The 11,764-nt window shown below is 61.8% G+C and overlaps 1 protein-coding gene across 3 annotated transcripts in view; it reads right to left on the bottom strand.

Annotated features, from left to right (window-relative positions):
- Positions 1 to 128: 128 nt before the first annotated feature.
- Positions 129 to 11,764, bottom strand: part of COL16A1 (collagen type XVI alpha 1 chain) — a 28,477-nt gene continuing 16,841 nt past the window's right edge. For all 3 annotated transcript variants that reach the window (XM_077189561.1, XM_077189560.1, XM_077189562.1), the window contains exons 34-71: positions 11,672 to 11,713; positions 11,553 to 11,588; positions 11,350 to 11,403; positions 10,476 to 10,544; positions 10,338 to 10,382; positions 9,523 to 9,549; positions 9,378 to 9,443; positions 9,241 to 9,294; positions 9,114 to 9,167; positions 8,985 to 9,038; positions 8,840 to 8,884; positions 8,637 to 8,753; positions 7,961 to 7,996; positions 7,730 to 7,804; positions 7,566 to 7,610; positions 7,232 to 7,276; positions 6,088 to 6,141; positions 5,934 to 5,987; positions 5,288 to 5,341; positions 5,115 to 5,159; positions 4,970 to 5,023; positions 4,848 to 4,883; positions 4,232 to 4,294; positions 4,029 to 4,100; positions 3,627 to 3,680; positions 3,503 to 3,547; positions 3,250 to 3,294; positions 3,111 to 3,164; positions 2,977 to 3,030; positions 2,830 to 2,880; positions 2,500 to 2,589; positions 2,369 to 2,404; positions 2,220 to 2,264; positions 1,950 to 2,138; positions 1,669 to 1,735; positions 1,390 to 1,566; positions 613 to 690; positions 129 to 512 (exon numbers count right to left, since the gene is read on the bottom strand). In XM_077189561.1, the coding sequence (XP_077045676.1) occupies positions 310 to 512; positions 613 to 690; positions 1,390 to 1,566; positions 1,669 to 1,735; positions 1,950 to 2,138; positions 2,220 to 2,264; positions 2,369 to 2,404; positions 2,500 to 2,589; positions 2,830 to 2,880; positions 2,977 to 3,030; positions 3,111 to 3,164; positions 3,250 to 3,294; positions 3,503 to 3,547; positions 3,627 to 3,680; positions 4,029 to 4,100; positions 4,232 to 4,294; positions 4,848 to 4,883; positions 4,970 to 5,023; positions 5,115 to 5,159; positions 5,288 to 5,341; positions 5,934 to 5,987; positions 6,088 to 6,141; positions 7,232 to 7,276; positions 7,566 to 7,610; positions 7,730 to 7,804; positions 7,961 to 7,996; positions 8,637 to 8,753; positions 8,840 to 8,884; positions 8,985 to 9,038; positions 9,114 to 9,167; positions 9,241 to 9,294; positions 9,378 to 9,443; positions 9,523 to 9,549; positions 10,338 to 10,382; positions 10,476 to 10,544; positions 11,350 to 11,403; positions 11,553 to 11,588; positions 11,672 to 11,713 (2,484 nt within the window). In that variant the 3' untranslated portion in view covers positions 129 to 309. The remainder of the gene's footprint in view (positions 513 to 612; positions 691 to 1,389; positions 1,567 to 1,668; positions 1,736 to 1,949; positions 2,139 to 2,219; positions 2,265 to 2,368; positions 2,405 to 2,499; positions 2,590 to 2,829; positions 2,881 to 2,976; positions 3,031 to 3,110; positions 3,165 to 3,249; positions 3,295 to 3,502; positions 3,548 to 3,626; positions 3,681 to 4,028; positions 4,101 to 4,231; positions 4,295 to 4,847; positions 4,884 to 4,969; positions 5,024 to 5,114; positions 5,160 to 5,287; positions 5,342 to 5,933; positions 5,988 to 6,087; positions 6,142 to 7,231; positions 7,277 to 7,565; positions 7,611 to 7,729; positions 7,805 to 7,960; positions 7,997 to 8,636; positions 8,754 to 8,839; positions 8,885 to 8,984; positions 9,039 to 9,113; positions 9,168 to 9,240; positions 9,295 to 9,377; positions 9,444 to 9,522; positions 9,550 to 10,337; positions 10,383 to 10,475; positions 10,545 to 11,349; positions 11,404 to 11,552; positions 11,589 to 11,671; positions 11,714 to 11,764) is intronic.

Genomic DNA, 11,764 nt, shown 5'->3' with positions numbered 1-11,764 from the left:
CCCCCATCCATCCCAGGGAGCTCAGGGTCACCATGTCCCCAACCAGAGTGGCCCAAGAACCAGCCCGAGCAGCATCCCTTGGTGACAGGGTGGGGATAGGCTGGGGACAGGCTGGGGACAGGCAGGGGATGAGGCACAGACCCACCCATGTCCACTCACAGGTGTATTTTCGGGGCAGGATCCACCTGCCCCCACCATTGCCTGTACAAGCCCTGAGCCCCCCACCACGGGCACGGCCCCGGCACAGTGGGGGAACAACATGAACAATATTAACAGCAAATCTGGGGGGGCTCGGGGGGCACGGGGGGCTCAGCCAAAGGGACCCTTGACGTTCTTGGGCTGGAAGAGCGGCTGCTCCATGGGCACAGCCCCCAGGCACTCGGCAGGGCTGCAGTGCCCCGTCTTGCCCGGCTGCCCCGTGGCACCGGGAGGGCCGGGGATGCCGGGGATGCCCTGCTGCCCCACGGGGCCCGGGGGACCCATCTTGCCGTAGCCTGGTGGCCCTTGGGGACCTGGAAGAGATGGAGCGAAAGAAAAGTGGGGTGACACGGTGAGGGGGTGGCAGCAAAGGTCAGGGTGGGGCTGGGGGCCAGGCAGAGGGAGGGGGCTCACCTGGGGGTCCCGGGGGGCCGCTGTCCCCCATCAGCCCCACGCCCTTCTCGCCTTTCTCTCCTTTGGCACCCGGCTCACCTGGGGGAGAGGTGGAGGGAGAGGAGGGGTGAGAACCTGGCACAGTCACAGCATCCCAGTGCCAGGGACACCGGGAACAGCCCAGGGACACTGGGAATGAACTGGGGACACTGGGAACAGCCCTGGGACACTGGGAATGAACTGGGGACACTGGGAATGAACTGGGGACACTGGGAACAGCCCTGGGACACTGGGAATGAACTGGGGACACTGGGAGTGAACTGGGGACACTGGGAATGAACTGGGGACACTGGTAACACCCAAGGGACATTGAGAACATGATGGGGACACTGGTAACATGCTGGGGACACTGGGAGCACCCAGAGACACTTGGAACACTCCAGGGACATCGAGAACATGATGGAGAAAATGGGAACACCCCAGGGACACTGAGAAATGCCCCAGGGACATCGGGAAGGTCCTGGGAACACTGGAAACACCCCAGGGACATCAAGAACACGATGGGGACACTGGGAACAGCCCAGGAGCACTGGGAAAATCCTGGGTACACCGGGAACACCCCAGGGACACCGGGAACGCCCCAGGGACATCAAGAACATGATGGGGACAGCAGGAACACCACAGGGACACCGGGAATGCCCCAGGGACATCGAGAACATGATGGGGACAGCAGGAAATCTTTGGGGACACCAGGAACACCACAGGGACACCGGTGATGCCCCGGGGAGCAGCGCGTACCCCGCATGCCCGGCACGCCCTGCCGCCCCTCTCTGCCGATCTGCCCCGGCAGCCCCGGGGAGCCGGGGGGTCCCGGCCGGCCGGGCAGCCCGTCCTTGCCGGGGGGACCGGGCCTGCCCGGGGACGCCACCATCTCCACCGGGAAGTGCAGCCGGGAGGTGTAATACGCCATCCGCTCTACGGGGACAAAAATGGGGACAAAAACCGAGCTCAGCTGGCGGGGACACGGTGGGGACAGGGTGGGGACACGGGGAGGGTCACCACCCCCTCCCCCGTTACCATCAAACATCTTGTTCAGCTCCTGGCGGATGAAGCGCTTGACCTCGTCGTAATTGACCACGTCTCCCTGTGGGGACACGAGGGGACACGCCAGGGGACACGCCAGGAGCACAGGAGGGGACACTCAAGGGGACACGCCAGGGGACACACGAGGGGACACGCAAAGGGACATGCAAGGAGACAGGTGAGGGGACAGGTGAGGGGACACGAGGGGACACGGCCACCAGGCCCGCCACAGGGACATCGTCCTGCCCCCCAGCACGGCCACCCACTGTCCTTACCATCATGCCCGGGGGTCCCGGCAGGCCGGGGCTGCCCGCGGGGCCCGGCGAGCCCGGGGGTCCCCTCTCCCCCGCGGGTCCCCGCGGCCCCACCAGCCCCATGGAGCCGCTTTTGCCCGGCCCCCCGGGCATTCCAGCTCTGCCCTTCTCCCCGGGGTAGCCGCGCTCGCCGGGAGCTCCAGCGTCACCCTGCGGATGGGAAAGGTCAGTCCTGGTGTGCTGGGACAGCTGCGGTGGCCGTGGTGGCACTGCCAGGTGTCACAGCCTCACCTTCTGTCCGGCTGGGCCTGCAATGCCCGGTTTTCCTGGGGGTCCCTGGAAAACAGGAGCAGTGTGACAGGGGTGTGACCCCACCCAGGCCAGGGGGTGACAAAATCTGTGTCCAGCAGGGCAGAAAGGCTCCAGAGAACCCTGCTCACCTCCTTCCCAATGGGTCCGTCCGGTCCCTGCTCTCCCTACGAGGACAAAGAGGGGCAGCATGAGGTGGTGACACCACGGGGCCACCCCCGAGGTCCCCACGCTCCAGGGTACAGGGTCCTGCTGTGCTCACCGGTGGTCCTGGGTGTCCCGGGGGTCCCGGCTGTCCTGGCATTCCCGGCAGACCCCGCTCGCCCACGGAGCCACGCTCACCCTTCAGCCCCTGTGGGGAGGAGGGACCGGGAGCACCGGGATCAGGGGGTCCCAAACCCCCAAACCCCAACCCAAAGCCCCTGTGGGGAGGAGGGACTGGGAGCACTGGGATCAGGGGATCCCAAACCCCCAAATCCCCACCCCAAAGCCCCTGCGGGGAGGAGGGACCAGGAGCACCAGGAGCACCGGGATCAGGGGATCCCAAAACCCCAAATCCCCACCCCAAAGCTCCAGTCCTGGCTGTACTCACCACCCCAGCCAGGCCAGCGGGCCCTGGCTGTCCTGGGCTGCCAGGGGGACCCTGGGGACAGAGACAGGGGGGTCAGCTGCGGGTCACAGGTGGTGTCCCCACTCCCTGTCCCCAATGGATCCCCCCATGATGGAGGCAGAGACTTACGATGAGCCCTGGGGGTCCCTGCCGGCCTTGGGGTCCCATGGGTCCGGGGTCACCCTGAGGAAGGCAAGGTGAGGATGAGGAGGAAGAGGGGATGGTGGCAAGGGGGTGCCAGGGGTCACCCAGGCCTCGCTCACCTCAGCTCCCGGCCGGCCTGCGCTGCCCGGGGGGCCGGGTTTGCCACAGTCACCCTAAAAGGAGAAGGGACAGTGAGGGGAGTCCTGGCCAGGCCTGAGGTCCCTGGGGATGTCACCAGGCAGTATCACCAGGGCTCACCTTCGGTCCTGGCAGCCCTGGGTGTCCTGTCTTGCCCTTGAAGCCCTGGAGAGAGAAAAGAGCTGGGTGGGGGTGCCAAGGTGATGCCCGGTGACCCTGACCCTGCAGTGCTGGTCCAGGGCCACCACCCTGAGCTCGGTGTCAGCAGGAACATGACAGGGGACAGTCCTGGCTCAGGGGAGCCTGGCTTGGCTGAAGGGACATGCCAGGCATGGAGCACTAGGGAGAGGTGACAAGGAGGGCTGTCACTCACCGGAGGACCCATCATCCCTGGTGGCCCGGGGGGACCGGGGTCACCCTGGGGACAGAGAGAGACAGGGGTTGGGGGTGTCCTGGGGGGTGCAGGGTGGCTGCCCCCCACCCAAACCCAGCCTCACCCTCAGCCCTGGCTTGCCATCCTTGCCATCCAGTCCTTCCAAGCCAGCAGGGCCCTGTGGGGACAAGGTGACAGTGACAGAGGGAGGGTGGCACTGGGGAGCTCTGGGGGTGCCTGAGGGACTTGCTCAGGGCACCCCAGGCCATGGGAACAGATCCCAGGGATGGGAACTGACCCCAGGGAATGGGAACAGACCCCTGGGGATGGGAACAGATCCCTGGGGATGGGAACCGATCCCTGGGGATGGGAACAGATCCCTGGGGATGGGAACAGATCCCTGGGAGTGGGAACAGACCCCAGGGAGTGGGAACAGACCCCAGGGAGTGGGAACAGGTCCCTGGGGATGGGAACAGCCAGTGTTGCTCCCAGGAGCACCTGAGGGTGACACATGGGGGGGTCATACCTGGATTCCAGGGGGTCCAGGGGGCCCGGGGGGCCCTGGCATCCCCGTGGGGCCCCGCATGCCCTCGCTGCCCTGCAAGAGCCACAGGAGGTCACAGGCAGGGCCACCAAAGCCGGTCCCAGCCCGAGGGACAGGCGGGGACAGCACAGAGCCACTGCCTGGTGGCACCTGTGTCACTCACCTTCTCTGAAGGTGGCACTCACCTTCTCTGCCACAGGCCCTGGTGGCCCGGCTGGACCAACCTTTCCTGGGAAACCAGGAGGGCCCTAGAGAGCAGAGGGGTGCTGAGTGAAGGGGGATCCCAGCCCATAAATCCCTCTCTTTCCCGGCTTGATTTTATGGGATTGATCTGGGGCTGCTCCCTGCTCCTCATCCCACTCGTGTCGCCCTCGTGGAACCCCCTGTCCCCCCATCCCTGGTGCTGTGGGGACACGGGGACACACAGCCAGGAATGAGATCTATCTCCCAGGGTGCTGGAATTCCCAGTAGGATTTACTCAGAATTCTCAATGGAGTGCACTCAGAATTCCCAGTGGGGTTTACTCAGAATTCCCAGTCGGATTTACTCAGAATTCCCGGTGGGATTTATTCAGACTTCCCAGTGGGATTGACTCAGAATTCCCAATGGTGTTTACTCAGAATTCCCAATGGGGTTTACTCAGAATTCCTGGTGGGATTTATTCAGACTTCCCAGTGGGATTTACTCACAATTCCCAGCAGGATTTACTCAGAATTCCCAATGGGGTTACTCAGAACTCCCAGTGGGGTTTACTCAATTCCCAGTGGTATTTACTCAGAATTCCCAGTGGGATTTACTCACCGGTGGTCCCGGGAAGCCAGGCTGGCCCTGGAAACCCTGAGGAGAAACAGGAGCTGAGCTGGACCCCACAGCCCATGGAGCAGGGGGCTCCTGGGGGTCCTGTCCCCTTTGGGGACACTCACCTGGTCCCCCTTCTCTCCGGCGCTTCCTGGCAGCCCACGCTCACCCCTGGGACCCTGCAAAGAGATGGGATGGGGTGGTGGGAGCACCCCAAAACCCCCCCAGCCACCCCCCTCCCTCCCCACAGCCCCCGGGGGGGGCACCTACCGCTGGCCCCACGGGACCAGGCAGCCCATCCATGCCGGGGGGTCCCTGGGAAGGACGGGAATGGGATCAGGTGGAGGCGGATGGGAGGTGCCAGCCCCGGTGCCCACGGAGAGGGGGCACCTGGGGGAGCCCCCGGCCCCACTGCCCCCAGAGCGGGGCCCTGAGGGACTCACCAGCTCCCCTTTCTCGCCGGGGGGACCCACGTAGCCTCGCTCGCCTTTGATGCCCTGGGAGGGGAGGGACAGGGGTGGGAATGTGGGGCATGGGGGGAATTTGGGACATGGGGGGAATTTGGGACATGGGTGGGATTTGGGGCATGGGGGGAATTTGGGGCATGGGGGGAATTTGGGGCATGGGAGGGATTTGGGGCATGAGGGGAATCTGGGGTACAGGTGGGATTTGGAGCACGGGTGGGATATGGGGTATGGATGTGATTTGGGGCATGGGTGGGATTTGGGGTACGGGTGGGATTTGGGATATGGGGCATGGATAGGACGTGGCACTGGGATGGGATTTGGGGCAGGGATGGGATTTGGGGCATGGGTGGGATTTGGGTTACGGGAGGAATTCAGGCTACAGGCAGGATATAGAGTACGGGTGGGATATGGGGCAGGGATGGGATATGGGGCATGGATAGGGCATGGCACAGGGATGGGATATGGGGCAGGGATGGGATATGGGGCATGGATTGGCACAGGGATGGGATATGGGGCATGGATAGGACATGGCACAGGGATGGGATTTGGGGCAGGGCTGGGATTTGAGGCCGGGTTGGGGCATGGGGGCTGGCAGGGGCTGCCTGGTCCCCCCAGTACTCACAGGAAGGCCGGGGGGCCCCGTGGCCCCGGGGTATCCAGGTTGTCCTGGAGGTCCCTGTGTGTGAGGATGACATTGAAGCACCTGCAGCGCCCCGGCCAGGTGCCACCCCACGGGCCACCAGTGTCCCCCTGTCCCCTGGTCCCACAGCACTCACCGGCTCCCCCTTGGCTCCAGCCAGCCCGGTAGGGCCACGCTCCCCTTGCAGACCCTTGGTGGGGAGAAGAGAGGAGATGCAGGGGGGTCCTCCCAGAGCCCCTCCCAGGGCTGTGCCCACCTGGCAGCAGGACCTGGGCACAGCCCGTGGGCTCGGTGACCTCTGCCAGCCTGCTGGGACCTGCCTGGGCTCCCTCCACCCCTGCGGGCACCGGGGTGGGTGCCCAGGCGTGGTGGGGACGCTCAAACCCTGGTGCCATGGAAATGCCAGCCCCGGGGGGGCTGTGTGGGGTGCCCAGGTCTGGCTGCAGCCCTCAGCTCCAGCCTGGTGCCCCCCGTCCTCCCAGGGTGACACAGGGACAGCCTGGGGCGCCACGGGGTGGGTTAGTGGGGTGATGTGGCACCGAGGGGACAGAGAAGGACAGGACACGCTGGCACACCGCAGAGCACGGCCCACAGAGAGCCCCAGAGAGGCCCTGGGGTGACGGTGACATTAGTGGACGAGGGGACACGAGCAGGAGCGCGGGATCCTCCGAGAGCCGCCGGCACAGCCCCGCCACCGGCTCCTGTGGGCAGGGAGCAGGGGGCAGCAGGAGGGTGGAGATGGAGGTGGAGGGGAGGATGAGGATGGAGATGAAGATGGAGATGCTGGTGGAGGTGAGGATGGAGATGAAGATGGAGATGGAGGTGGAAGTGAGGATGAAGATGGAGATGAAGATGGAGATGGAGGTGGAGGCTGAGTGACCACACAGGAGTGACCAGAGGAGGAGCTCAGGCCACACACGGGATCCTCCTGGTGTCCCTGGTGGCCATCAGGGGAGCTGTGACAGGGTCACCTGGCCCAGGTGGCACCTCCCTGGAGCCACACCAGCTCCCGCGGTGCCGAGGGGACCCAGCAGGTGGCGAGTGCCACCACCAGGTCCCTGAGCTGAGGAAGATCATCCCCAAATCATCCCAGACAAATCCGGGCCCGCCGGGACCCCCTGCTTTGGGATGGAGGAGTGGGAATGGTGGGATGGAGATGGAGTGGAAGGGGAGGGGCAGCTGTGCTGGGCTGTCCCCAGCAGGGACAGGGACAGGGGACACAGCCAAACCAAGCGGCAGCGACACAAGGGGCACAGAGCGGAGCCGTGCTGGGTTCTTACGGGCAGTCCGGGGGCGCCCGGCGTTCCGGGAAAGCCTGGGGGGCCCTGAGGGGAGAAACAGGGAGGTCACAGCTTGGAAAAGGAGCTGGGGAGCCTGGCCTGAGCCCTGGGGGTGCCACAGAGCTCCTGCTCCACCTCCGGGCTGGCAGCAGCGTCACCTCCTTCTCCAGCCTCCCTGGGGACATCCGTGGGGACATCCGTGCCGTGCCATGTCACACCTCACCACGGCCATGGCCCTCTGCCTCAGGGCAGGGTGCCAGGTCCCTTTGGCAACCTTTGCTTTGAGGGGCTCTGAGCCCCCCAGACCCCCCCCAGCCCGGGCAGGGGTACTCACAATGGGTCCGGGTGGTCCTGGGGGTCCACGCAGCCCTGGGGAGCCCTGAGGTGGGGATGGAGGTGCCAGGTGTGACCACCGAGGTGGGGACAGCACCACGGGACGTGGCACAGCGCCCAGGAAGGGCTGGGCTGGCCGGCGAGGATGGGTCGGGGCTCACCCACCTGCTCTCCTCGCTCTCCTGGCATCCCCGGCGCTCCCGGCAGCCCGGGGTGACCCGCGCAGTCAGGGCTGTCACCCTGCGGAGGGTGGGGACACGTCAGGACACCGGGATGGCGCTGCCACCCACGCTGAGCCCTGCCAAGCCTCCCCAAAGCCCCCACGGTGCTGGGTGCCCAGCAGGGGCCGTCCCTGGGCACCAGGACTGGTTAAACAATTTAATTCTTGCCACTCACCCGCGCCTCCTCCGCTCGCGGGAACTGCGCAAGGCACTGCAAGAGAGCCCCGGAGTCACCCAGCGTGACAAAGGACCCGCCTGTCCCTCCTCCCTGGGATCCTCACTGGGGCTGTGCCCACGCTCCCAGAGGGGCCAGTGTCCCCAGAGGGCGGCACTTCCCCCAAATCCCACCAAATCCAATTCCCCGGTGTCGCAGACACGTTTGATGAAAAATCTTTCTGCCAGGATTTTTTTTTTTCTCCTGAGAAGCTGAGAGGCCTCAGGAACAAAATGCAAACAATGGTTATCTGCTGCTGTGGAATGCAACAGGTGCATCTGGGATTGGGCTCGTGTGGTTGTTTCTAATTAATGGCCAATCACAGCCCAGCTGGCTCAGACAGAGAGTTTGAGCCACAAGCCTTTGTTATCATTCTTTCCTATTCTATTCTTAGCCAGCCTTCTGATGAAATCCTTTCTTTATTCTTTTGGGATAGTTTTAATATAATATATATCATAAAATAATAAATCAAGCCTTCTGAAACATGGAGTCAAGATTCTCATCTCTTCCCTCATCCCCATCCCCTTTCTCCCCCTCCACCCCAACTGCCACCAAATCCAATTCCCTGGGACTTGGGGGCGTCTCTCCAACCCCACCCCGCACATCCTGGCACCCAAATCCCCACTCAGAAACTCACCCTGGCACAGTTCTCGCTGCCAGGGGCGCCTGGCATGCCCCCATCCCCTTTCTCCCCCTCCACTCCCTCGGGAGCTTCCAGGGCTGCCTGCAGCTGGGCACAGTCCCCGCAGAGAGTCTGGAAAAGGGGGGGGAAAGGGGAGTCAGGGGGTGCTCTGAGGGGTCCCCAAAGGCAGGAGGGTGACCCCGTCCCCACCCTCTCACCTTCAGCACCTCGATGTTCCTCTCAGCCATGACGGCCAGAGGTCCCTGGAAGAGAGGGAGGGAGGGATGGAGGGAGGGATGGAGGGAGGGATTGTCCCCGCCATGGGGACAGGGGGACATTGCCACGGGAATTGCCACCACCTACCAGGTCTCCAGCCGGTCCAGGCAGTCCGGGGAGGCCGTTGTGTCCTGGCATTCCCTAAATCCCAGGGGAATATTCAAACCCTGCCCTGAAAGCTCAGGATGGGCCCCGCTCCCCTCTCCCAGCGCTCACCTGGCGACCGGGGGCACCGGGCGGCCCGGGGGGACCAGGAGCTCCAGGAGGGCCCTGAAAGACCCCAAAAACCAATCAGAGAGGGGTGAGGGGTGAGGGGTGAGGGGGTGACAGGGGTGGCACCGACCTGAGGGCCAGGCTGGGGCTGCCAGGACATCCCAGTCCATAATCCTGGTGCTCCCTGAGGGTGAGAGAATCCCAGAGGGTGGAACAGGGCTGGGGGTGCCCATGAGGGTGGCACGGTGCCAGGGGGGTGACACTCACCGGCATCCCGTTGTAGCTGGGGTCCTGGCGGGGGCTGGAGGGGCAGGAGCACTCGCCAGGGTCTCCCTGTGGGCACAGGGGGTGAGGGCAGGGCGGGTTTGGGGTGGCACGGGGGGCATGGCTCCACCCGGACACCCCCACTCACCTTCTCTCCCTGGGCACCCTTCTCCCCCTGCCAGAGGGAAACAGAGATGGGTGTTAGGGCATTAATTAATGGCCAATCACAGTGAGGGCAACCCCCAGTGCCCCCCTGACGCAGACACATTTTATGAAAAATCCCTTTCCTTAGGATTTTTTCTCCTGAGAAGCTGAGAGGCCTCAGGAACAAAATGTAACCAATGGTTATCTGCTGCTGTGGAATGCAACAGGTGCATCTGGGATTGGCCTCATGTGGTTGTTTCTAATTAATGGCCAATCACAGCCCAGCTGGCTCGGACTCTCTGTCTGAGACACAAGCCTTTGTTATCATTCCTTCTTTTGCTATTCTTAGCCAGCCTTCTGATGAAATCCTTTCTTCTATTCTTTTAGTATAGTTTTTCTATTCTTTTAGTATAGTTATAATATAATATATATTATATTATATTATATTATATTATATTACATTATATTATATTATATTATATTATATTATATTATATTATATTATATATTTAATATATTATATTAAATATATGATATATAAAACTTATATATTATATATAAGTCTATAATATTATTATAGAATTATATATGTATTATAATATATATTAAATATATATTATATATAATATAATACATATTAATATATTATATTATATATTATATATATCTATTTAATATGATATATATCATAAAATAATAAATCAAGCCTTCTCAAACATGGAGTCAGATCCTCGTCTCTTCCCTCATCCTGGGACCCCTGTGACCACTGTCACACCCCCCACACCCCTGGCACCCCCTCCTGGCACCCCCCTCACCTACCGGCTGCCCGCTGGAGCCAGGGAGCCCCCGCTGCCCCTCGGGGCCCTGCGAGGAAGAGGAGGGTGAGGGAAGTGCCTGGCTGCACCAGGATCAAGGTGCCAGCAGGGTGGCACTGCCCAGCCCCAGGGCGGGACCTACCGGTGGCCCTGTGATGCTGCTCCCTGGTGGCCCAGGGGGTCCCGTGGCACCTTTGGGGCCCGGAGAGCCCTGCAGAGGAAGGACAGCAGGAATGGGGAGCATGGGTGTTGAAGATTGCAATGCAAGATGTTTTCTATCACCATCTGCATGGCAGATTGCCTTGGTCAAGTGGGCAGTTTGCCTTATCTCTCTCTGAGTGACCACAATCACTCCTCCCTCGGGAGGGGACACCTGCTGTTAACAGCTCTGGAATGTCCCTGCATGGCTGATAAGAACTACAGCATCCCATTGGCAGATGGGAGCCCAGAGGGAGGAGCCAAGCATTCCTACCTGGATAGAATCTGAGATTTCAAACATTCCTACCTGGATAGAATCTGGAGATTTCAAACATTCCTACCCAGATAGAATCTGGAGATTCTGGAACGCCAGCACAGCTTTTCTGCACTGGATTGCCCAGAGGAACAGCAGCTGCCTCTTGCCCTGGATCTGCAGAGGCAGAGACTGCACCTTTCTCCAGGATCCCTGCTCCAGCAGAACCAGCCCTGGCACTGCAGGAGGGCTGAGCCACAATTCCAATGGTTCTGCTGCCAACAGCCTGACCCACAGGGTGTCAGGCTGGGTTCTGACTCTGGCACTGTTGCTTTAGTTCACCGCATTGTTTATTTTATCCTTTTATTTTTTTTCCTTTCCCTATTAAAGAACTGTTGTTTCCTGCTCTCATATTTTTGCCTGAGAGCCCCTTAATTTAAAGTTTATAGCAATTCAGAGGGGTGGGGAGGGTTCACATTCTCCATTTCAGGGGAGGCTCCTGCCTTCCTGTGTGAGACAGGAGACACACCGAGGGCACACTGAGGGTTGGGGGACACTCCCTTACCTTGGCACCTTTCTCTGCTGCCATCCCCGGGGGTCCCTGCGGTCCTGGGGGGCCCTGGGGGCAGGACAGGGTGTTGGTTCCCCCCCCATGGCGGGGACAATGCTGTCCCCAGAGCCACCACGAGGCACACAGAGGGCTGGCAGGGGTGTGACCCCATCAGCCAGGGCTGGGCGCCCCAAAAGCCCACCCCAAACTCTACTCACAGGGGGTCCGGGGGGTCCGGGGCTCCCGGGGTCTCCCTGGGGAAAGCAGAGGGTGTGAAAGGCACCAGAGCCACCCGGCAGGGGACAGCAGGGGACAGCACAGGCACCCCAAAACCCACCTGTGGTCCTGGCTGGCTGATCCCCCGAGGTCCTGGCTCACCCTATGGACACAGAGGGGCAGGGAGGTGTGCCCAGGACCCCACTGGGGACAC

This window comes from Agelaius phoeniceus, chromosome 22 (genome assembly GCF_051311805.1).
Source record: "Agelaius phoeniceus isolate bAgePho1 chromosome 22, bAgePho1.hap1, whole genome shotgun sequence".
In the NCBI taxonomy this organism is placed as follows: domain Eukaryota; kingdom Metazoa; phylum Chordata; class Aves; order Passeriformes; family Icteridae; genus Agelaius; species Agelaius phoeniceus.
This window is presented reverse-complemented; position numbering and strand designations above follow the sequence as displayed.